Raw genomic sequence first — 23,993 nt, 5'->3', positions numbered from 1 at the left:
TATACAAAGGGACAAACTGACAATCAAAGTCTACCCTGGCAGCACATGGGAGTCTAAGCACTGGTTCTGTGACAGATTTAGATAATTGGTGACTGGAGTGTCAAATGTAAATATCTGATATGCAGGATGTATTTTCATTGTTACAAATTGAACATAATTAAAGCATAGTGATTAATCACAAAAACAATATGTAATTATATATGTGTTTTCCGATGGTCTTAGGCGACCCCTGTGAAAGGGTCATTCGACCCCCAAAGGGGTCGCGATCCACAGGTTGAGAACCGCTGTCCTAAGGGCTCGTTTATCTTCCTGAAGTCATTTGCTTTCCCATAGGTGCTTTTCATCCCTCCCAGCTCCTCTTAGAAGTAATTTTTTTTTTTTATCATAAGTGCCTTTATCCCCCTCACCTTTACCTATTAGGATGATATTTCAGCTCCAAATTGTAACACTCCCTTGAGCTGCTCTCCACTGAGCACGCTTATGCATATGCATGTTGCATGTGTAAATAAACTCCGTCCTTTCTCTTATTAACCTGTCCTTTGTCAGTTTCATTCACAGGCCCCCAAATATTAAACTTAAGGGGATAGAGAAACTCTTTTTTTTTGACATTCATAACTATATAACATGCTGTTCCTACTCTGCATCCACCATTATTGCAGGAATATAACCCACTGAGGCAGTAGCCTCAATGAATCTCACACCAAGCAAAAGCCAATCTAGAAACAAAGTCAGATAAGATACTGTAAATTCACAGTCCCTCAAAGCACCAATCACAAATCCCAGAAATGAGTCTCCCTATACCTTGTTTTGCATTTAGAGATAAAAGACCTCAAAATCTACTGAAATGTACTCTGCAGCCATGGGAGCAACTCACACAGAGTATCTAGGGTCCTGTGTTCCTTCCCTTATTATCTGGTTCCTTTCAACTACCTGACACTGTATAATCCTTGTACTATCTCAATGTGTTCTTAGAATACTAGGTATCTCAGAATCATCTAAAATTCTATTAGGTATCTTATAACAATCTTAGATCACCTGGAGAGATTCTCAGATGATCTGTAGTGAAGGATCAGATCTTGATTTTTAAATTTCCAATTCTTTTTAAACTGATACTTTTATAAAATAACATGAAAATGAATTACTAGGAAATGGTTTATGCATGCACTTGGATGCTACAACAATATTTACTCTTGATTTTTATACTCATCTTACTGTAGAACTGACACAATCTGTGAACCATCTGTGGGCCACGCTCTGAGTGTCATGGATCTAGTCCATTGATCCTCAGTTGAAAAGAGGTTTGGGATCAATATCCTATGCCCACCATCAACCCTGGGAGAGTCTGATACATTTCTACTCCTGTGCTGATTGATTCATTGCCACTAGAATCCGTTGTTACTTTTACAGGCAGAAAAAGAGAATCATCGATCTAATCTAAAATCTTCAACTACTTTCTAGAGTCCTATAAGGTTACACTCTTTGGTCTTAATCTGATCTTGCTCTACATGACCCTTGCCACTCCTTTGTCTTGCTACCCTTGGAGTGTCTGAATGTGACACTCACTCGCTGCTCAGTTGTAGCCCCCTGGTTAGGCCCAGTTACTTCATCATCAGGCCAAGAGCAACTGGCTATTTCCCACCTGAGCTTATATCAACCCCTCTTCTGGATGAAGTCTAAAGAAGGAGAACAGCAAATTGGTAGAAACTGTCTCTGAATAGGTTATAGTTTGCTGTCTTAACTCTATAATAGAAAATATTCCAACAGAGGCAAACACATTCAGGAAGGTCATAAGCTAGGAGGGAAACCCCTACTCATCACACACAAGGCCTTCAGCTATGGCTCAACCATTCCTAAAGTGCTTCATTCCTTTCATCATCACGCTGTAAGAAAGGGACTGAAGATCCCTCTGATGCTTTCTTTTTTCATGACTATTTCTTTAGTCCTTTACCCATGGCATTGCTGTTCATCAGAAACACTCCAAAGGACGATCCACTAGCATCCTCAAGGCATAGGAAGAATGTCTGTGCACCATACAAGTTATTTCCATCCTGCAGAAAGATAATTCAAAACCACAAATTTACAATCTAGTAGTCTAAACTCCACTTGGCCAGAAATGAGTTAGGAAATCAGTGTTAATCATGTGAGTAATTGACAGGGAACTCATGATTAAAGAAGGCATAACTAAACTTTGAAAATATAAGGTTGATATTTAGTTGATGCTAACCAAATAAAGAAGTGTTCACATATTGAATAAGCCACCTATGACCATTTATCTAAAAGGAGTGTGAGAGCGTGTGATATCTGGAGTTCTGAAAAGCTCTCCTCTCAAAGAGGTTTGCCTTACCTGACCTAACCCCCCCGCCCCGAAAAAGCTCCATTAAGCCTTAATAAGAATTGGGCGCCTTTCTAATGTGCAACTAGAGCTCTTCTTGAGATACCGGGTCTTATAGTCTTTACAACAGTAGAGTTTAGAAATTGAGGTGGTCTTCCATACATTCGACTGGTACAGTAGTTCTCAACCTGAGCTGTATCCCCGCCCAATTAAAACAGAATCCCTGAGGATGGAAGCAAGCACTGATGGTCTGTTAAATCTTCCCAGGTGATTCCAACGTGTAGTCATGTTTGAGAATCACTATTCTAGAACAGCATTTTTCAGAATTTGGCGTGCATACAAATCATATAAGAATCTTAGTTACATGTGGATTCTAAGTCAGGAGATGGAAGAGGGAGCTGAGAGCCCACATTTCTCACACAGTGGTGCCCATGCTACACATTTCAAGTAGCAAGGATCCAGGGCTCCTTATTAAAGAACCATCATCAGCCATTTCCAGCGATTAAATTTTATTGCTGTTACTTACAAACTTTTTTTTACATTGGGGTTTATTTGGCTTTTCTGAGTCCCCATTTCCTAGTCTGTTAAATGGAGTAAATTATACTTATTTTTTCAAAGTTCTTTTGGTAAATAGTAATAATGCATAAAAATAATCAATAAATTATTCTATGATCTCTTTTCATCCAGCCACTAGTTCCACTTAGTCAGGAAAGTAGCTGAACAAGACCTGTATTGTTGAGCCTAGAAAATACCTCTGCTTTGTCAAAACAAAAAAGCAAAAGAAATAATAAATCAGCAACAATAACAATAAAATAACAATAACAATAAAATTTGACTCTTTCACTGCCCCAAACATTCTTAACACAAAGAATGATTAATATAATATTTTTAGGTGATATTTATGCTGACAAACATGGTTAGTTGGTGATTTATAAAGGTCAACATAAAATATAGAGATCATAATATTGTGCAGAGTCAATATCAGTAAATGTTTTCTCTAGAACTAGTTAGTTCAAAAGAAAGATATAAATAAAAATAGTTGTCATTAACTTTCTATGTAGCAGACACTCTTCTAGAGACTCTCTATATAGCAATTCATTTAATTTCCATCGCAACCCTATATTGCCCCCATTTTATATATGAAAAACTGAAGACACAAAGAGGTAACTTGCCCAGAACCACGTAACTGGTGACTGGCAGTGCCAGAATTCAGACCCAGACAGCCTCATCTTAACATCTTATACTTAGTCATTACACTGTATGCTGGTGGGTGACCTTCAAGAATGAGACTATAATATTCAGTGAAGAGGGTCCATCCTGTAACCTTACCCCATTAGGAGTTGTATCTCTGGCGAATATGGGCCAGGTCTTCCAATTCATATCATGGCGGTACTGTCCGTGCACTTGTTCTCCCAGTCCATACACGTTGGCACTGGGCAGTCGGATGGAGAGCTGCAGGAACTGATCAGCAAAGAGGAGAGGCCCAATGCTTGAGTCAAACCTAGACACAGACAGAAAACACAGGGAGAGGTGGGCGAGTGGGGTGGAGAGAACACAACTGATTAGAAAAGTGGTCCATGGCAATGACTCAATACCCCCTACTTAACAGGCCCATTTGTCCTCCTGGGACATTTGTCCTTGGACACCTAGAGATCAGGACTTCCTGGGGGCAGGTACCACGTGGTACATTTCTTAGATTTGTCCCATAGACACTCTACCACATGACCTGAATTATAGTAGATGTTCCATAAACAGTTACTAGTGGATGAACATGACTAGATAAATGGAAGGGGAAAAGGGAGGGTGGGAGAAAAAGGACACAGCCTGGTGACTGGTCTACAATAAATGCTTAGTAATGACAAAAAAAACAAAACGGAGGGATGGTGAAAGAGGGAGGTAGGCAAAGAAAAAGTATATTCATTTGGAGGTGGAGAGTCTGGCCTCCAACAGGATGCTTACAACCTTTAAAATGAATCCTTCCTCAGGCTTGCAAAGCTCCCTTCCCCTTCCTTCTCTGTTCCCCAGATAGGTTTTCCAAACTTACAGGATTAAATTGTTGCTTTTTCTGATCACTTGGATGCTAAATGGCTGTTTGGAGACCTTAACGTCATAGGTCTGGGAAGGAGCAGCATTTCCTTTGAAGGCTTGGACATGTTCATGAGGCACTTCATACCTGTCACTCTTTTGGTCAGTTAACTATCCAGAGAGATGAAGGAAAAGAAAGCCAAAATAAAAACTTGTCTGTATTCTCAAAATAGAAGCATCCCTACCACACCAGTGCTTCCCACTATCTGTGCTCATGGTACTGGAACTCAGGCACTGACCCAAATAGCATTATGTCTAAGGTGCATGTATACATTGTATTATCAAATTCTGATGTTGAATACTTGGGCCTAAGCTAGTCCTTAGGTAGAAATATATACTCCAACTCTGAAGAGATGGACTATCTCTAGAATTTTCAAAGAAGTGATCATGTTTTTCCCTCCCTACTACATTTCACATGGTATTAAGGGCAAACAAATGAAAAACAAAGTTTACCAGTAAACTCTAATGTATATACTAGTATGAAGTTATCTCACTGAAGGAAGGCCTTTGACATATAGGTGCTAAGTATGAATAATGACAGTAGAGGAAAAATACCTCCATTAGCAAAATTTTCTATTTTGTAGTAACTGCAGTCATGGGTAGGAAATAAGAACCTCTAAAAAACAGATTATTTTTAAAAATAAACAAACCACAACCTTAAAGTGGAAACGATTGGATGTCTGATATTCCGCTGTGAGAAGGACATTGTTGACATCATTTCCAAACAGGGATGGAGAAGGCATCCTTTTCAACTTGGCTGTGAATCCTAATATAGAGAAGAAAAAGGTTTACAAAGCTGGCTGTGCACATTTACAAAAATACACATAAAATTAACATTTATGTCAAAAAGCCTGGTGAAAAGCCTTTATTTCCCCATCATGCGCTCATACAATCTGAAGCTAGGTACCGTCATTACCTTATCCAAAAACCATGCCTCGCTTCTACAAAATTTGATTGGAAACCTCCCCCAAAAGGCCTAACTCTCATTCTACCAGCCCACAATCTGTATGTATACAATATTCCTCCTTGGTTATTCTCCTGTTACATTACAGGTGCTCATGTACTGATGCCATCTCCCTAGTTACCTAAGCCAGATGAGAGTGGAGACCTTAGAAAAGCCTGACAGGCCAAGAGTGTCTGGCTAGGGAACATGCTCCTTCCTTTATGCTAAGAATCTCCCCAAAGTAGTCTCCCCTGGCTGGTCATTAGTGTGCTCTATATTTTAGGGTGGGAGGGAAAAGAGGGGATATTTAGTCCATGCACACTGACATTGGCTAACTTTCCAAATATGTTGAAAAAATTAGAATTACTTTCACATCATTAAAATCACATTAAGTAGTCTCAGATTACTGAGTTCAAATCCCCCTCTTTAAATGTTAGAAACAGGGACCAAAGAAGTGATGATGTTTACGAAGAAGTTACATGAAGGGAGAGTCGGAAACAGAGTATGTCTCTGAAGTCCCAAGACAGAGTAATTTTTCCTTGATGCCAAAATAAATTCCAGTCCTTGTTTAAGAGCAGCGCCCAGCTTCAGTCACATGCATGAGTGTGGCTCTGCAGAGCAAACTGCCTCTCGCCGAGGCTCTCCTCTGGAGCCAACAGAGCCAGTTTCCAGAGAGTCTGGAGCTCCCGCCTCCTGGTCTGGCTTACCTGCATTTGTCTTTACAAGGTCACCCTCCACCTGGTAGCCATGACTCTTAGAATAGTAGCACCAGGGCACACTGATGGGCCCCTGAGGTTTCCAGCAGCAGCCACGCTGTTCACAGGTGGCCTGCAATAAGAGATTTAGTCACAGTAACTCCATTTGTTACTAGAACGGTCATTTACAAACACAATTTGCACTTGTGATACCATTCACTTCGTTTTACAAATAAGGGAACTGATATTTAGAGAAACTGTGTTATGTCCCAGGCCATGCAGAACTTGTACTCAAAACCAATCTTTCCTTCAAATGTTCTTCCTAGTTACTGCTATTATATAACAATATAGGGACCACAATGCAGTCCACATCTGCCATCACAATGAAACTGATAAATTTAAATATTCTAAACTACAATATAGGTACATCACAATAACCCAAACTTTCAATTGCAGTTTCATATACATAGGTTTGGTCTTTAAAAAACAAAGCCTTGACAATCAACTTTATTCAAAAGCTTTAAGATCAATTTTGCTTTGACTTTTAAATGTGTGAGGTTATATATGTGACATTTATTTAGTTAGTTAGTCTCTCCACTCATCCCAAGGCAGAGAATAATTGTTCCTTGAAACCCGAATCGATTCTAATTCTTATTTAAGAAAGTTTCCTGCCTTATACCACAGTTAATGACTGAATCAAGTGGAGACTAAAATGAACACAATCCCTTTCTCATTTCAACTAATTCTGGAGAAGCAACTAGGTTACATAGGGAAAAGTACAAAGAAACCTCTCGTCTTGAATGTGGCTAGTAGACCGAGTGACTTGTATATAGAATGTGGCAAAAACAACAGAGTAGATTAGAGCACAGAAAAGTGGCCAACAGTCACATAAATGAGCTTGAGAAGGATCACCCCACAGTCACAGCCAACACCATGACGGCAGTCTTCTGAAAGACTTTGAGCCAAAAGCACCCAGCTGGACAAAGGCCAGATTTCTGACCACAGAAACTGTGAGAAAATAATGTTGGTTGTGTTAGGCCATTAAGTTTTGGACCATTTGTCTCACAGCAATAGCTAATGAATACAAATACATCCTGCTACATTATTTTACAGATGAAGAACCTGAGGCACCCGAGAGAGAGGTTCACAGAGGTGACGTGACCTGCCAGAGGAGGCTCAGTTAGCTATTGAGAAGACTAGGACCAAACCTTCATTCTCTCTGTCCATTTCCTTTTTTCTATGGCCTGGGGTGAGAATCTGCTGAACACATTTTCAGGAGGATATAGCTTAGCTATATAAACACTTAGTGTAATCAAATGTTAATTTTTATGCCAATAGCCATATTAAGGATGGAAAAACGATGCCCATCTGTGGTTTATATTGCTGTGGGGTCAGATGTCACTGTGAACTCAACTTCAACTAGCAGTTTTTGCTCTTTTCTTTAAAACCCCACTCAGATGAAACTTCATTATAACAGGAAAAGAGAAGGTGTTGAAATGGGTGCTGAACACAATGGTTCCTGTATGCTCCCCAGAGCTCAACGATTTCTTCATTAAAGTGGAAAGGGCAAAGACCAAAGAGTGGCCAACTTGAATACCCAGGTCCCATAGTGGAGCTGAGCAGCTACGAGGAGAAGTGGGAAGAGAAGCAGAGCATATCTCATATAAACACAAGAGTAAACAGTATGTGAAACCCAGGAAAATACTTGTAGAGGGAAGCTCTAAAACATGACAACCTGAATTGGACAGAAGGCACACAGAAGAAGGAGACCCAAGCCACAGATATGCCCCTTTAAGTGGGACATGAGAAGTAAAATTTGAGAGAAAAATTTAAATGTAAGGCAAGAAAAGATGTATATGAGGGTAGGAAGTAGGGAGCAGTAGATTAAAAAAAGAAAAAGAAAAAAATGGAAAACACAAAATAAGACCTAGAAAACAATATATTTCAATTATCCTGTCTTAAATACTTAATTTAAAAGATAAATACTTTAAAGATAAAAAAAGTCTGATTGCATTTAAATTCAGCTAAGTTGCTGTAAGGAGGCACACTCAACATTTAAGCTCACCAAAGCACTAAGAGTAAAAGTGTTTGGTTAAACAGATATGTGAGAATAATGCTAAACAAAGGCTAGTGTAACTAGGGTAATATCAGACAAATAGACATGAAGTAAAAATTCATTATTAAAGAGACATTGAGACACTACACAATGGTAAAAGGTTCAATTCACCAGGAAATTTGATATGTAAATAATAATAAGGACTCAAAATATTTACGGGGAAAAATTTTTTATAAAAATATGGAACGCTTCACGAATTTGCGTGTCATCCTTGCGCAGGGACCATGCTAATCTTCTCTGTATCATTCCAATTTTAGTATATGTGCTGCCAAAGCGAGCACTTACAGAAAAGTTTTAAAGACTGACAAGGTACAATTGAAAAAGATGGTATACATGATGAGATATTTTTAAAGAGCTCCCTTAGTAGCTGACAAAGTAGACAAAAAGTAAAGATATTTTACTTTTCGCATAATGGACATATAGGCTCCTCCACAAACACAAAGAGAGGAACTGAGTTGCTCTCACAGGTGGAAGCCAGATCCTGAAGACAGTTTAAGATGTAATCAATCTCTGCTCCACCCATGTCCAAGACTCCTCCAACCCCAGTGCTTCTTACACTTAAAGGAGTAGAGAAGAAACAAACAAGTATTGCATGCCAAAGTCAGGCATGAAAGAAAAAGGAAAACTAGAGCCCAGTCTAATCCATGAACATAAATGCAAAAGCTTAGAAAAAAAGACCCTCAGCTTTTTCAGAAATCAGCAACATAGTCAATACTGACAGAGTAGTATTCTTTCCAGAGATACAAGGATCCTTTAATATTAAAAAAATCCACTTGTGTGTCCCTCACAATAACTTATTAAAGGAAGTAAATGATATAATCATTTAAATGCATCCGTTGTTCATGATGAAATTCTTAGCAAATTGGGAACAAACAGTAACTTCCTTAGACAGTAACTCATTGGTAGACTAATGAGTATCTACCAAATGGTGAAATGTCAAGAAACATTCCCTTTAAAATCAGAAGAAGAAGAAAACCTAGGTGACCTGTGTCTATGAATTCCTGTAACTAAAACTATATTAGAGGTCCTAACAATACAATAGGACAAGAAAGAAAACTTTTTATAAGACTGAAAATATGAAACCAAATTATCATTATCTTCAGACATAATATCTAGATAGAAATCCAAGAAAAGTTATAGAAATAAGTTGAAAATAAGTTAATTACTATTTTATATTATACTAGAGGCCCAGTGCACGAATCCATGCACCGGTGGGGTCCTTTGGCCTGGCCGGCAATTTAGGCCGATTAGGGCGTCTGTCCCCTGGTGGTCATTGTGCATCATAGCGACTGGTGGAACAGTCGAATGAACTATCGAATGAACAGTTGGACAGTTAGCATATTACGCTTTTATTACATAGGATCCTTTATTTTCTTCACAGTTTTGTAATTCTTTTCTGAATACAAGGGGCAAAAGGTTAACAGTTGCCACTATAAAGATGGGTGAGGCTGCAGGAAGAGCAGGTTTCATTATGTGCACAAGTGTGGGAGATCAAAAGTTCAATTTTGACATGTTTGTTTTGAGGTACTTATCAGACATTCAAGTGGAGATGCTGAATTGACAGTTGCATAGATAAATGTGGAATTAAGGAAAGTGATTTAGGGTAGAGGCATTCCTCTGATATGTAGGCACATAGGGGTTACCATTGATAAACATGACACTGGATGAAATCATCAAAGGACTGAGTGAGGAGAGACAAGATATTTATAAAATTTAGATGTCATATAGAAGAGGAGGAATCATGAATTGGTTCAAAAGGTACAAATTTCAAGTTATAAAATAAAAAGATTCATAGGGATGTAATATACAGCATGGTGACTATAGTTATAAAATTATGTATTGCATATTTGAAAGTAGATGTTAAAAGTAAATCTTAAAAGTAGATCTCATCACAGCAAAAAAACAAATTTTGTAACTATGTATGGTAGCAGATGTTAACTAGACTTAGTGTGTTGATCATTTTGCCATATATACAAATTTTTAAATCATCACTTTGTGCACCTGAACCTAATTTAATGTTCTGTCAGTTGTACCTCAGTTTAGGAGAAAGAGGAAGAGAGGGGAGAGGGGAAGGAGAGAGAGAGAGAGAGAGAGAGAGAGAGAGAGAGAGAGAGAGAGAGAGAGAACAAACAGTAGTGGCTGGTATCCTACAAAGAAAGGGTGTTGCCCTAAAAATGACGCTCATGTAAAGACTTGGGCACTACCAGCAGCTATAATTGAGCTGAGAATTTCTTCTCCTGTTCAGGTTTAAGCTACCCATACTTTAGTTCTTTTTCAATCATCCATCTTGCTTCGAGGTATGGTGTTCATAAATTATGTTTCTATGGAGTGATGGCTAATGCTGGTGACTCACTCAGACTCAGTCTCCTAGCACCTTAGACAACACAATGAAGTGTCTGAATGTGACCCAATAGAGAACAGGTGCTCAAATTAGGTAGAAATATAATAAAAGTAAGACATTCAAGACAGCAGTTTCAATCAGGCATATAATGGAATAAATGGGGATAAATGGGATTCAGAAGAGAGGCTGGGAGGCTACTGGAACAATCCAAGCATGTGATCACAATGGCCTAGTGCAGCCGTGGGCAAACTACGGCCCGCGGGCTGGATCTGGCCCGTTTGAAATGAATAAAACTAAAAAAAAAAAAAGACCGTACCCTTTTATGTAATGATGTTTACTTTGAATTTATATTAGTTCACACAAACACTCCATCCATGCTTTTGTTCCAGCCCTCTGGTCCAGTTTAAGAACCCATTGTGACCCTCGAGTCAAAAAGTTTGCCCACCCCTGGCCTAGTGTGATCGCAGTGAGAATGGAAGTCAAGTGCTTGTTCTGGACAACATTGTTAAGAAAAATGTTCTAAACTAACTAAAATACATGAAACACTGGTCAAAGGGATAAAGGAGAGAGCCAGGCAAAAGTTCTTCTGTTTCTGCCCCAGAAACTAGAAGCACTATAGAACTATAACCGAAATCTCATAGGTGAGAAGGGAGAGCAGATTTGGTGAGGAGGTCAATACCTCAGAGCATTTATTAAAGACTCTTATAATAAAACACCAGAGAAACATTACTGAAGCAGCAAAGACATCTGAAGTTTACCAATAGCCAGGAACAAGATGGGGTGGGGAAGGAGCGGGAACAGACTTAGGATGCATTGGTCCTCTAGGCGGGCTTCTGAGCAACTTGTTTCCTAATACACAGTGACAGAAGCAAGTAAATGGGGATGGATCAACTTGCTGCAAACCTAGTGTGTCAAACATCCTGTTTAGGTACAACATGCCTGGACCACAACTTCCCATTCCAACTGACAAAGCAGCATGTTAATGGACCTCTATCGCCTCTCTCTCTCTCTCTCTCTCCCTCTCTCTATCATCAACTCTCTCTAAAAAAAAAAAAAAAAAAATCAATGGAAAAAATATCCTCAGGTGAGGATTAACAAAAAATAAAAATAAAGGACCTCTATCATCAAGCTCCAATCTACCTTTCAGTCTTAAACATTAGCTTCTCTCTGGTATCCACCCTATATCTTGGTCACATGGGACCATTCACTATGTCATATATATGCCCCACAATTTCCTCTTCTGTCACTCAATATACATCATCTCTTGTATCTTGAAATTGGTAAAATTCCAAAATTTTACCTTCTCCTTGATAATAATCTCTTCTGTTTTCTGATCCAAAGAGTATTTTTTTCTCAGATTGTATGAATTTTTGTTTCATTTCCCAGTCATTTACTTACTTAGCTTATCTCCTCTACTAGAATCTATGACAAGAAATATATATATACTAGAGGCCTGGTTCACGAAATCCGTGCATGCATACGGTCCCTAGGCCTGGCCGGCAATCAGGGTCAAACAGGATCCCCCCCGTCCCCACCTCCCTGCCTCCTCCTTCCCTCACTCCCTCCATACCCTGCTGCAGCTGCTGACTACCCGCCATGTTCTGTGCCGCCCCCTGGTGATCATTGCATGTCATAGTGAGTGACTGAACTCCCATTCTTCCAGTTGAACTCCTGAGGGGACACTTTGCATATTAGCCTTTCAGATAGATAGATATAGATAGATAGATAGATAGATAGATAGATATAGATAGATAGATAGAAAGATAGATAGATAGGTAGTTTAAGTGAACATAGCTATAACCCCAAATATTAAACTTTGTGGCAGTTGGCCCCATACTGAAGTGGTTTTGTTTTTGTTTTTCTTTCTCCTTTGTATCTTCTTTTTCCTTTGTTTCTAAGCCTTTTAGTCTCTCCTTGTTTCTCATTACATGATTCCACTCAGCCTCTAATGGCTGCTCCAAGCTGCTGTGTATGAAAAACCAACCTCTGATACCTGACTCTGAAGGTCTTCCAAATTCTAAATCCATCTTTTATATTCAGCCTCATTTCTCCTACTCCAAGCAGGCAAGTCTCTACACTAATCCAAGAGAAGGTCAGGGTAAGATGCCAGGTGAAGGAAGGGGAGTGAACACCACAGTAGTCTTGGTAAAGTAAATTGGTCTAACCAGGATGACACCTACCGTAGCAAGCTTGCTGCCCTTCTGTGCCTGAATAGCTGGTTTAGGCACTGCTTTATCCTGTCCTGGGGATTTCCTGATTATTAACTATCTATCAGATTGGATCTCTCTTGCCTTCAACACAGCCTCTGGGCTTCCTATCTCATTTTGTCCCATCACTCTGCTCCAATCTGCAGTTCATAGTCATTTTCTCTACTCCAATTTATCTGGCTCTGTTTGCCTTATCAACCTTAACTTCCAGCTTCTTCAGAGGCCCAGCCCATCTAATCCTATGGCTTATCCCTAATCTGTTTGTTCTCTCTTTGCTGCCTTAGTTCTGACTCAGCACATATGACATTTCAGTCAATACCAAAGGCTCAAGTTGTAACAGTTTCCATACTTCCCATCTCTGTGACTTTGTCCGTGTTATGGGCTGAATTATATCCCCAGAAAAGAAATGTTGAAGTCCTAATAGTCAGTACCTGAGAATGTGACCTTATTTGCAAATAGGATTGTTGCAGATGTAATCAGTTAATATGAGACCATACAGGAAAAGAGTAGGCCCCTAATCCAATATGACCAGTGCCCTTAAAAATGGGAAATTTGGATGTATTTTCAGAGAAAAAGAGAGAGAGAGAGAGAGAGAGAGAGAGAGAGAGAGAGAGAGAGAGAGAGAATATGCCATGTAACGATGGAGGCAGACATTGGAGTAATGCAGTTATAAGCCAAGGAATGTCAAGAACTGACAGTCATCACCAGCAGCTAAGAGAGAGCCAAGGAACATATTCTTTCTCAGAGCCCTCAAAAGGAACCAACCCTACCCACACTTTGATTTTGGACATCTAGCCTCCAGAAGTGTTACAGGGAAAAAATAGAAAATGTCTTTTGCTGTTAGAATCTTTATTTTAGATAAGCCAAAACATCAGCTCTCAAGCACAGCACAGACTGTCCCAGCCCACTGACAACAGGATGGCTACAGAGACAAGTGAGAGAGTGCCATGTGCCCACACATCACCTGCAGCGAGTGGAGTGTCCTTTGTGTCTAACACAGCTCTGCCATTTCAGTGGACTTCACGCAGAGGCTGCATTTTGCTTTCATTCATTCTCTAAGTGAAAGGTGACTGATATGGTAGGTTTAATATATTTTATAATCATTATATTCAGCTGGACTTCAGCTCCTGATCAAGAAACCCTGCCCTAAAGCAAACATCCAGATGCCTGCACTATCTTAATCTGGTACTTATTATCTTCTTCTTTCAAAGTATGGCTCTTGACACTTTGTCCTTATTTTAAATGTTTTATGCACGTGTATGACTTTATTGTAGATCCTAGATAACCTTTTGAAATTGTGAAAGGAGGGAGACTGATAGAGAAAGGCCAAGAACAGAGGCAGTAGGCAGTAACAGACTTAGAGAAAACCAGTAACCAAGAAGTGTTGCCAGGTAAGAAACAAAACCATTACAGTATAAGTCCCAAGTCTTACCTGGGACATACTTACACTAAAATACTATTCATTGTTTATCTGAAATTCAAATGTAACTGGGCAGCCTGCACTTCTATTTGCTGAGCCTGTAAACCCAAAAGTATCTTCCAATGCTTCCTCTCCCAAAGCTGTTCTATCATACAATCATGGACAGAAGATTAATTTGCCTGAGCCACCAAGAGCTGCATTGAAAACTCTCTGGGAGTGATAAACATAAACAAAATCCATGAAAACAAACAAAAAAGCTTTCCAGCAGCATAAACTCCTCAATGAAAACAAGACCCAGAACTCAAACCTTTGTGGGTGACTGGTCCGGGATGCAGTTTATCCGCTCCGATTCATTGACCACAGGGCATTCAGGGGGGGTAACTGTTCCAGAATCTGAGATTATCCCAAAAGCAAATATAAAATGACCATTAGACAGACTTAGTATCACAGACATTTGATATCCCTGTAGTTCGCAACCCCTCCCATTATATGAACTCCACTACTGATTGGGTTTCTCTCCATGTCCTTGAAATGCATTCACTTCATAAAGCCTCACTTTGTTCCTGCTGACTGCATTCACCTCCATGCACACCTGCATCACCTTCTACCACCAAGACCCTCCCCTATGAGACAGTGCATTAAGAATAAAGAGTCTGACTCCGCTATTTGATTAGAAACTAATTCTTCCTCTTCTAGTCCAAGGGTCAGTAAACTATGGCCCGTGGGTGAAATCAGGTCACAGCCTGATTATTCAATAAAGTATTGCTGGAACACAGTCGCACCAGTTTTTTTTTATGTATTGCCGATATCTGCTTTTGTGCTACAATGGCAGAATGAAGTAGTTGAGATAGAGACCACCTGGCCCACAGTAACGCAAGCATGTCAAACTCACGGCCCACGGGCCGCATGCCTCATTTATTTGGCCCATGTAGCCTTTGAGTTTACATGCTTGGTCTAGCCATGGTCGGCAAACAGCAGCTCGCGAGCCACATGCGGCTCTTTGGCCCCTTGAGTGTGGCTCTTCCACAAAATACCACGTGTGGACGCGCACATACAATGCAATTGAAACTTCGTGGCCCATTTGCAGAAGTCGGTATTTTGTGGAAGAGCCAGTATTTTGTGGAAGAGTCACACTCAAGGGGCCAAAGAGCCGCATGTGGCTTGTGAGCCACAGCTTGCCGAGCCGCAGTTTGCCGACCACTCTAGAGCATTAAGCCTCTGGCCCTACGCAGAAAAGTCTGCAGACTCTGCTCTGGTCCTTCACTTCCACCCCAGGGGCTGGATGACCATAGGTTTGCACACAGAACATGTTGTCTTGAATGTTATCACTCTAACCACAGCAACTTCAGTTCTGCTTGCTCAGTCAACAGGCAGTCCCTTCTGGGTGACAAGCCCCAAGACCAGGTTAGTGGCATCCTATGTAAACATAAAGTCTCCTAAAGGGAGCCCACTGATCTAGAAACTGGCAGCTAGAATCTGCCCAAGGCCTTTGATTCAGATTTTAAAAATTAGTAAAATTTAAAAAGGCACATTTAATGCATTCTAGTATGAGGAAGCGAGATTTCTTTAAGACACTGCAGTAAATTAAGAATGACATTAAGTTAAAACAATGAGGTTTTTAATTAGTTTTCATTATTCCAATTCAAAAGTGCTGGATTAAAAGTATTTCATATTTGTGCCAGTTTCTGCATAAAGTTTTGAGTTCCATCTTTAATCACAGAATTTTAAGGAGTGAACAAACTTTGAGGTTATTTCATCTAACTTCCCTTGAAAGCAGAAATTGCTAGGACTGGGAATGAGATGAAGGGCCAAGGTTTCCTCTAGCCACAGACTGACTGACCTTTCATGGACTGAAGGGTAAGAAATCATGAATAACAGCACAATCCATCCTCTCTTTTAAAATAACACAGTTCAATAGACTTTTAAATTTTTTATGTTTCAATTATAGCTTTAGGTATAATTTAACTTTATTCTGTATTAGTTTCAGGTGTATAGCAAAGTGGTTAGAAAATCATGTACTTTACAACAAACTTTTAATAAAATAACTCTAGTAGCTGTTATTTTTTTAAGGAACCAAACTTAGGCTGAAATACTTTAACTTCTTGTTTGACTACCTTTCCTATAAAGGTATTATTCATTCTTACTATGTATTAACAGACCTAGACTTAGTCAATGAAATTTGGAAAATATATTTCATGTCTGTTGTGGAATCCTGCACTGTGCTAATTGGGAAATGAAAGTGTCAGAACTTAGGCCTACAGTGAATCCCTACTGAATTGCCACAGTTTGCTTAGGTGCTCCCCAACACACACTCACACACTCACACTCACACTCACACTCACACACATTCACACACACACATTCACACACTCACAGCAAAGAACACAAAGAACACTCTTCCTTGTCACTTATGAGGATTTTGCTTTGTTAAGAGCAACATGTGGAGGAAGAACACCAGAGTTCCTTGTTACCTTTGGATTTCAAAGACTCTCTTGCAGAAAGCACAAAGAGAGGAACAGTGATGATAAACACAATAAGCAGGAGAGCACTGAGCATAAGCTCCAACGTAGTAAAATCTTTCAGCTTCGTTCTTGCCATCTATAAAAGGAGAAAACAATTTTAGATTTGAAAAGGATTTTAAATTTCCTATATTTATTTAATATATACAGCTAGTAAGTTTTCTTTAATGGAAAAGCCCAAATATATCCCTAAGTAGATGAACAACAAATCCCGTGTACCCATTACATAGGACAAAAAAAATTATCAACGCATGGCCAATCTTATCTTCATTCCTACTTACTTCTCTCCCTAACATTGCATTATTTTTAAGCAAATTTCAGATTTCGTAACTTTTCATCTGAAAATGTTGAAGCATATCTCTTAAATAAGAAATTTCACAGAAGACGAGAAAAATGATATCATACCTAAATTATTTTTAAAATAATCCCATAATCATGAACTATCTAGTCAATGTTGACAATTCCATCATTGTCTGATTTTTTTTAATTTTTTTATTGATTTCAGAGAGGGTAAGAGAGAGAGAGAGAGAGAGAGAGAGAGAAACATCAATGGTTCATAGGTCAACTGTCAACCACTGAGCCACACTAGCTGGGCTAATAATTTTTTATAGTTTGTTTGTTGTACTCTCACAAGGATGCAAGTAAGATTTATATATTATAATTCATTTATATTTAAGTGTTTTGTAATTAATAGTGTTTGGTTTGTAGATTTTCCCACAATTTCGATTTTATCAATTGTATCCCCATGCATGCTAACATGTTTCTCTATAAACTATTAGATCTAGAGTTTTGACCATATATAGGTTTGAGTTTTTAGCAAGAATGGTGCATAGGTGGCATAGCATCTTCCAGAAGGAGACATAAAATCTATCAGATTCTCTTTTCTTTATGTTAACAGCCACTGGTGAGCATTCCTTAAATCCATTATATCATTAGGAGCTGTGAAATAGTAGTGCTGGAATTCTATCACTCTTTATGAGAATTACGCCTCCCACGCAGTCCATTCCAGATATTTCCTTCAGCACCTCCATCTTAGAACGTTGTCCTTTCTTAGGGACAGTTCTGATTCCAGACTGAGTTGTGGCCCTGACCTGCATCAGTAGCAAGTAATAGCAAGCCTTTCACTCACATCTGTCCTTCCCATGGTTTTCCCTGATATCACTGCCTTTAGAGCCCCTCCTTTCTCTGACCCTATTACTATCATTCTTTAAAAAGCTTGTCCTTTGCAGGTCAACATTCCATATTCTCTCTCAAACAATAACTAAAACATATCATTTGATCACTTGTGCCAAATTCCAACAGCATTTTTTAAAAGATAACGTTTACTATCTTTGAAAGGGAAAACTTGGCATCTCCTGCCATTGGCTTACCTAAGATCTGAGAACCTCAGGAAAACCTGTTTACCTAGGACAGCAATACCCTACATTGACTGCATTCTATATTTGCAATGATACTGAGATATAAGAATAGCCAAGCTTAAATTTTCCATTGTGCAGCTAAAAGGACTGAGGTGCTTTAATGACACTTGCCCAAAGTTCAGGACAAGTCAGTGGGACAATTAGTGGCCCTGTCTCCCACCTTACGGATCTTCCTTATGATCTCACGAACTGTTAGATAAGGGCACATCTGTCTTTCATGTTTTGTGTGAGAATAAGAAATCATATAAAGCTATATTATAGTGCAGAAATGTGCCACTCAATGGGAAGTGAAACGGACAGCAAGTCTTAATCAATACATCAATCAGAATGAAGGGATAAAGTTCTCTTAGTGCCATAGAAGATCTTATATAGAAGCAGTAAATAAATCTATTGTCAAGTTGGGTGGTGTAATGGAACAATTTCTAAAATGAGTTTCATTGACCTGCCAGCTTCTTGTAGCCCCTTAAGTTGTCTGTAGAATCAGACATAAAGAAGCATTTGAAGGAAAAAGAGGGGAGAGAAGAGAGAAGTACAAGAACAACTATGTGAATGGGGTCATTGGTCTTGAAGCCTTACAAACTTTTAATGGCTTCATTACTTGTGATACAAAATGGTGTTATCTATAGTCTAATTCTTTTTTATTTTTTGCTTTTTTTATTTTTTAATAAATCTTTATTGTTAAGATTATTACAGATGTACCTTTTTCCCCCCATAGCTCCCCTCCACCCGGTTCCCACCCCACCCCATGCCCTTACTCCCCCTCACTGTCCTTGTCCATAGGTGTAAGATTTCTGTCCAATCTCTTCCCGCACCCCTCATACTCCTTTCCCCCCCGAGAATTGCCAGTCCACTCCCTTTCTATGCCCCTGATTCTATTATATTCACCAGTTTATTCTGTTCACCAGATTTTTTATTCACTTGATTTTTAGATTCATTTGTTAATAGATATGTATTTGTTGTCACTTTGTTGTTCATAATTTTTATCTTTACCTTTTTCTTCTTCTTCCTCTTCTTAAAGAATACCCTTCAGCATTTCATATAATACTGGTTTGGTGGTGATGAACTCCTTTAGCTTGTTCTTTTTTTTTTTTTTTTTTTAAATATATTTTATTGATTTTTTTTTTTTTTACAGAGAGGAAGGGAGAGAGATAGAGAGTTAGAAACATCGATGAGAGAGAAACATCGATCAGCTGCCTCCTGCACATCTCCCACTGGGGATGTGCCCGCAACCCAGGTACATGCCCTTGGCCGGATTCGAACCCGGGACCCTTCAGTCCGCAGGGCGACGCTCTATCCACTGAGCCAAACCGGTTTTGGCCTTTAGCTTGTTCTTATCTGTAAAGCTCTTTATCTGACCTTCAATTCTGAATGATAGCTTTGCTGGATAAAGTAATCTTGGTTGTAGGTTCTTGCTATTCATCACTTTGAATATTTCTCGCCACTCCCTTCTGGCCTGCATAGTTTCTGTTGAGAAATCAGCTGACAGTCGTATGGGTACTCCCTTGTAGGTAACTGTTTTTCTCTTGCTGCTTTTAAGATTCTCTTTTTGTCTTTTGCCCTTGGATTTTTAATTATGATGTGTCTTGGTGTAGTCCTCTTTGGATTCCTCTTGTTTGGGGTTCTCTGCACTTCCTGGACTTGTAAGTCCATTTCTTTCACCAGGTAGGAGAAGTTTTCTGTCATTATTTCTTCAAATAGGTTTTCAATATCTTGCTCTCGCTCTTCTTCTGGCACCCCAATAATTTCGATGTTGGTACGCTTGAAGTTGTCCCAGAGACTCCTTACACTATCTTCGTATTTTTGGATTCTTTTTTCTTTTTACTTTTCCAGTTGGGTGATTTTTGTTTCTTCATATTTCAAATCTTTGACTTGATTCTTGGGATCCTCTAGTCTACTGTTAAATCCCTATATATTATTCTTTATTTCAGTCAGTGTATGGTTAATTTCTAATTGGTCCTTTTTCGTATCCTTGAGGGTCTCACTCAATTTCTCAGAGGTTTCTAGAAGATTCTTGAGTAATCTTATAACCGTGGTTTTGAACTCTATATCCAGTAGTTTGCTTTCCTCCATTTCTTTCATTTGTGACATGTTTGTCTCCGCATTTTGTCTGCTTCCCTGTATAGATAGAGTGGCCTTGTGTGCTAGGTGTCCTATAGGGCCCAGTGGCTCAGCCTCCCCAATCACCTAAAGTGGACACTCTTGGTGCACCCCTTTGTGGGCTGTGTGCACAGTCTTATTGTAGTTAAGCCATGATTGCTATTGGTATCATTGGGAGGAATTGACCTCCAGGCCAATTGGCTGTGAGGACCAGCTGTTTCTACAATGGAAGAACTGCTGTGCTGGAGACACCCTTATGTGGCAGGACTTGCTTCAGTGGGGCTTTGGTGCTCACTGAGTCTGCCCCTTGAGTGTGTTGCTTATGGATGTGAAGAGTTGTAATCTGGTATGGTCTCACACTGACCACTGGGTACACTGGCTCTTGGATCTCCAACGAGGTGCAAAGTCAGCCACTGCCTGAGGCCACCCAGCAGGAGCTACAGAGAGATCTGCAGATTCCTCCTTTTGTTTGGGGTTTGGAAGTGCCCAGATGAGGCCCAGCTGTGAAGCAAGGCAGGCTGCGGCTGGGGAGCCTTAGGCCTTCTTTTGGAAGCTTTGGAGCTCTCTGACCCGGCTGCAGTTTGTTAGGTTAGGCTGCGAAAGGATAGGCCATTCATATGCAAAAACTGCTGTGCACAGCTTGGGTGGGGTTGTAAATTGGGGGAGCAGGGTCTCAGGGAAACACCAGGGCAGAGCAAACAGCAATGGCTGCCAGTGAGCCCTGCACTGGGGAGGTTCCCGCGTCTCTGTGTCTCTGCGTCCCACACCCCAGGAACAATGTCGCAGGAACAATGATCACTGCGAGCACCTCTGAGAGAAAGCCACCCTCGCGTTCCTGTCCTGATGCCAGACAGTCCAGTTTCTCCCCATATGAGTCTGGGTCCCCAGAGTCTCACCTGGAACTGGAGTTCAGAGCAATCGGGAGCTTGTGTCTTCCTCCCAATTGAAAAAAACAACAGTGCACCCAGTTGTCAGCCTGTTTCACGTGCACCTCCACACCTCTGCACCTCCTACCAGTCTCAATGCGCTTTTTTCTTTCCTTCCAGTTGCAGAACTTCCACTCAGCCAGCCCTCCTGTGGTTCTGGATGATATCTGTTCTTTCTTTTAGTTGTAGTTTTGATGTGGTTGTGAGAGGCAGCAATACAGGTGTTCACCTATGCCGCCATCTTGGTTCTCCTCTCCCCTCCACTCCTATCTGAGAATCACTTTGGGAATTTTGAGTTCATCAATTCATTTAATAATATTGTATGATATTAGCCTATGGGGGGAGTGGCCAGTGTAAATTGAGGACAATGAAATAAGAGATGAATATGAAGTAGGAGGCAGTAATAAGGAAAAATAAAATAACATATTTGGAAAGAGTAGTGGGGGAATAATTGTCCCTTTGTGAAAGTTTTCAACCCCATCAAAGCACCCCTCCCAACACCTCCAGTATTTCAATGCACCCTCTCTAATCCTGGCTCAGTTGTGACCAAGAATAAGTTTTCCTAAGGCTTTTTCCCCATTGATGTATCTACTTCCTTAATTTACAACACCTCTCTTCTCTTTCAAATTGTGAGTTTCCAGGGTATGAGAGTTATACCTGCGTATTTCTCTTAATTTCCTTCCTAATTACCTATTAACAGTATCTCAATACTTATTGACTGATAATATTTTATTTACCAATTAAACATTTACAAACTACCTACCTACTTCCTAATTATGGCATCCATGAAAGTATTTTAGAGAATAAAATGATGATGCCTGCCTTAAGTGAGCTTAAAGTCCAATACTATTATCTCCTTCTACCCAATAAAAGTGACGTAAGTCAGAAAGAGTACTCTTCCTTGAGAACTAGATAACCTGAATTTTATTCCTCATTTTGCCAGATGACCTTGAGAAATTTATTTAAGGTTTCTGGTCCTCAGCTTTCTCATTTGCAAATTAAAGAGATTGAACTGGAAGATCTATAGAATTCATATTAAAAGCTGGTATGAACGAATCACACAAATTGCTTCCTTTTTTACTCCTCCAACTCACAAAAGATTCCTGTGCCAAACATTTCATTACTATTTTCCTTCATCATATTCCCATGTTCTCCTTCTCAAAACATTGAACATGCTATCTACAGCATGAGAAGACCTGAACCCTCCCATTTCTTGCTGCAATGGCCAAAAGAATGTGCTTAATACTCTAGAATTTCAGCTTTCCTATCATGAAAGGAGAATTAATAATACCTACCATTACTATTGCCTATTGTCACTTTATTGTGAAAATCAAATAAAACCACTTTAAATAATAAAGTGTTGTGTGCCATTATGTTATTATGTACCGTAGAGAAGATAGTGGGCATTGGATAAAAAACAGCATGTTCCTAAGAAACTTGTCAATCCCACATTCTGTGAGTGTGGCACTGGATCTCACTCAGCACTTTTAAAGGGCAAATGCGTATTCCTGGCTGCTGTCCTCATGAACCTGTTCCCATATGAGGGCTCCTATCTGCTTACGTGCTTTATGACTGCACGTGTCAGGTGATTCATGTGTTATCTGAGACACAGAACAAAAAGTTAGGAAGAAATAGGAGGATCCTTGAACAGTCTTGCCCATTCAAAGTCCACTTTCTCCACCAACCCACCCACTGATCCTCTCCCAGCCTGCCTGTAAATCACATCATCTTTACTCGAAAAAAAAAAAAGACACATCTGTCCTAGCCAGTTTGGCTCAGTGAATAAAGCGTTAGCGTGTGGGCTGAAGGGTCCCAGGTTCAAGTCTGGTCAAGGGCACATGCCTGATTTGTGGGCTTGGTCCCCAGTAGGGGGCATGCAGGGGGCAACCGATCAAAGATTCTCATCATTGATGTTTCTCTCTCTCTCTCCCTTCCTCTCTGAAATCAATAAATATATATATTTTAAAAAGCAAACAAACACATCTTCTCCCTTCTTCCCTCAGGTTTTAATTCAAAGCTCCCCAACCTTATTGTTTGATATTTCCCTACAGCTTCATTCTCCACCTAGTCAATGTGTCCTCACACAACCTCCACATTCTTCTCAGCCTTGCTCAGTCCTTTGCCCAAGGAGTCAATGACAAGAGGATTTGTTTCTCACGCACTGGATGAGAAATTGCTGTTTGTCAATGGAATGCCCTCTTACCATAAGGGAAATGGGGCTGGACCCTTCTCAACAACAAAGATTGCCTTGTTTTTCCTACTATCAATTACCCAATTCTGTCTAATCTTTCTTACCTGCCCTGTCCTCAGTACCTCACCTTCTTATAAGATATCCCATAATATTAACGTTGCATGTAAAATTCCATAGAGATTAATAATCTCCCGTGTCTGGTATAATTAAATTAGGTAATGAGATAAAGAGTGATCTGATGATCATGCAAAAAGAGGAGGTATCAGAATGCCTATCAAAGTGACCATGTCTTTTCTCTTTGGTGGTTGCTAATAGTTGTGAGATAAGTGATTATTTAAATTTTTCCTTGTGTTTGTTAACACACTTTGTTAGACACTCTGAAGAAAAGGCACCCACACATTGCTAGCCAAATGGTAAACACCATATGCTCAATGAAGAGTTGGCAGAAACTGCTAAAATTATTCCCACCTACAGTTTGGAATTCCATTTATAGAAATTTAGCCCATTAACATATATGGGCATGTGGGAAGCAATGTATGTACATATAAAGGTTTTCATTGTAGCAGGACATGTAATACATGTAATAGCAAAAAATTAAAAATAGTATAAATATTCATAGAGAGAAAACAGAGTAAAATGTGCAATAAAATAAAATTTAATAATACCCAAAATCGTGATGTGGTGGTTTAAAAATAAAAAAGCC

At 39.7% G+C, this 23,993-nt stretch overlaps 1 protein-coding gene across 1 annotated transcript in view; it reads right to left on the bottom strand.

Annotated features, from left to right (window-relative positions):
• The window catches only part of MGAM (maltase-glucoamylase), a gene marked incomplete at its 5' end in the record, with an annotated part of 64,285 nt that extends 47,548 nt beyond the window's left edge, over positions 1–16,737 (bottom strand). The window contains 7 exons of the mRNA XM_081102411.1: positions 1,949–2,048; positions 3,662–3,833; positions 4,377–4,528; positions 5,074–5,183; positions 6,068–6,188; positions 14,447–14,532; positions 16,611–16,737. Of these exons, the coding sequence (XP_080958537.1) occupies positions 1,949–2,048; positions 3,662–3,833; positions 4,377–4,528; positions 5,074–5,183; positions 6,068–6,188; positions 14,447–14,532; positions 16,611–16,737 (868 nt within the window). The remainder of the gene's footprint in view (positions 1–1,948; positions 2,049–3,661; positions 3,834–4,376; positions 4,529–5,073; positions 5,184–6,067; positions 6,189–14,446; positions 14,533–16,610) is intronic.
• Positions 16,738–23,993: the final 7,256 nt, after the last annotated feature.

This window comes from Myotis nattereri (assembly GCF_964212035.1).
Source record: "Myotis nattereri genome assembly, chromosome: 11".
Classification (NCBI taxonomy): domain Eukaryota; kingdom Metazoa; phylum Chordata; class Mammalia; order Chiroptera; family Vespertilionidae; genus Myotis; species Myotis nattereri.
The sequence above is the reverse complement of the archived record's forward strand: the minus strand, read 5'-3'. Positions and strand labels throughout refer to the sequence as shown.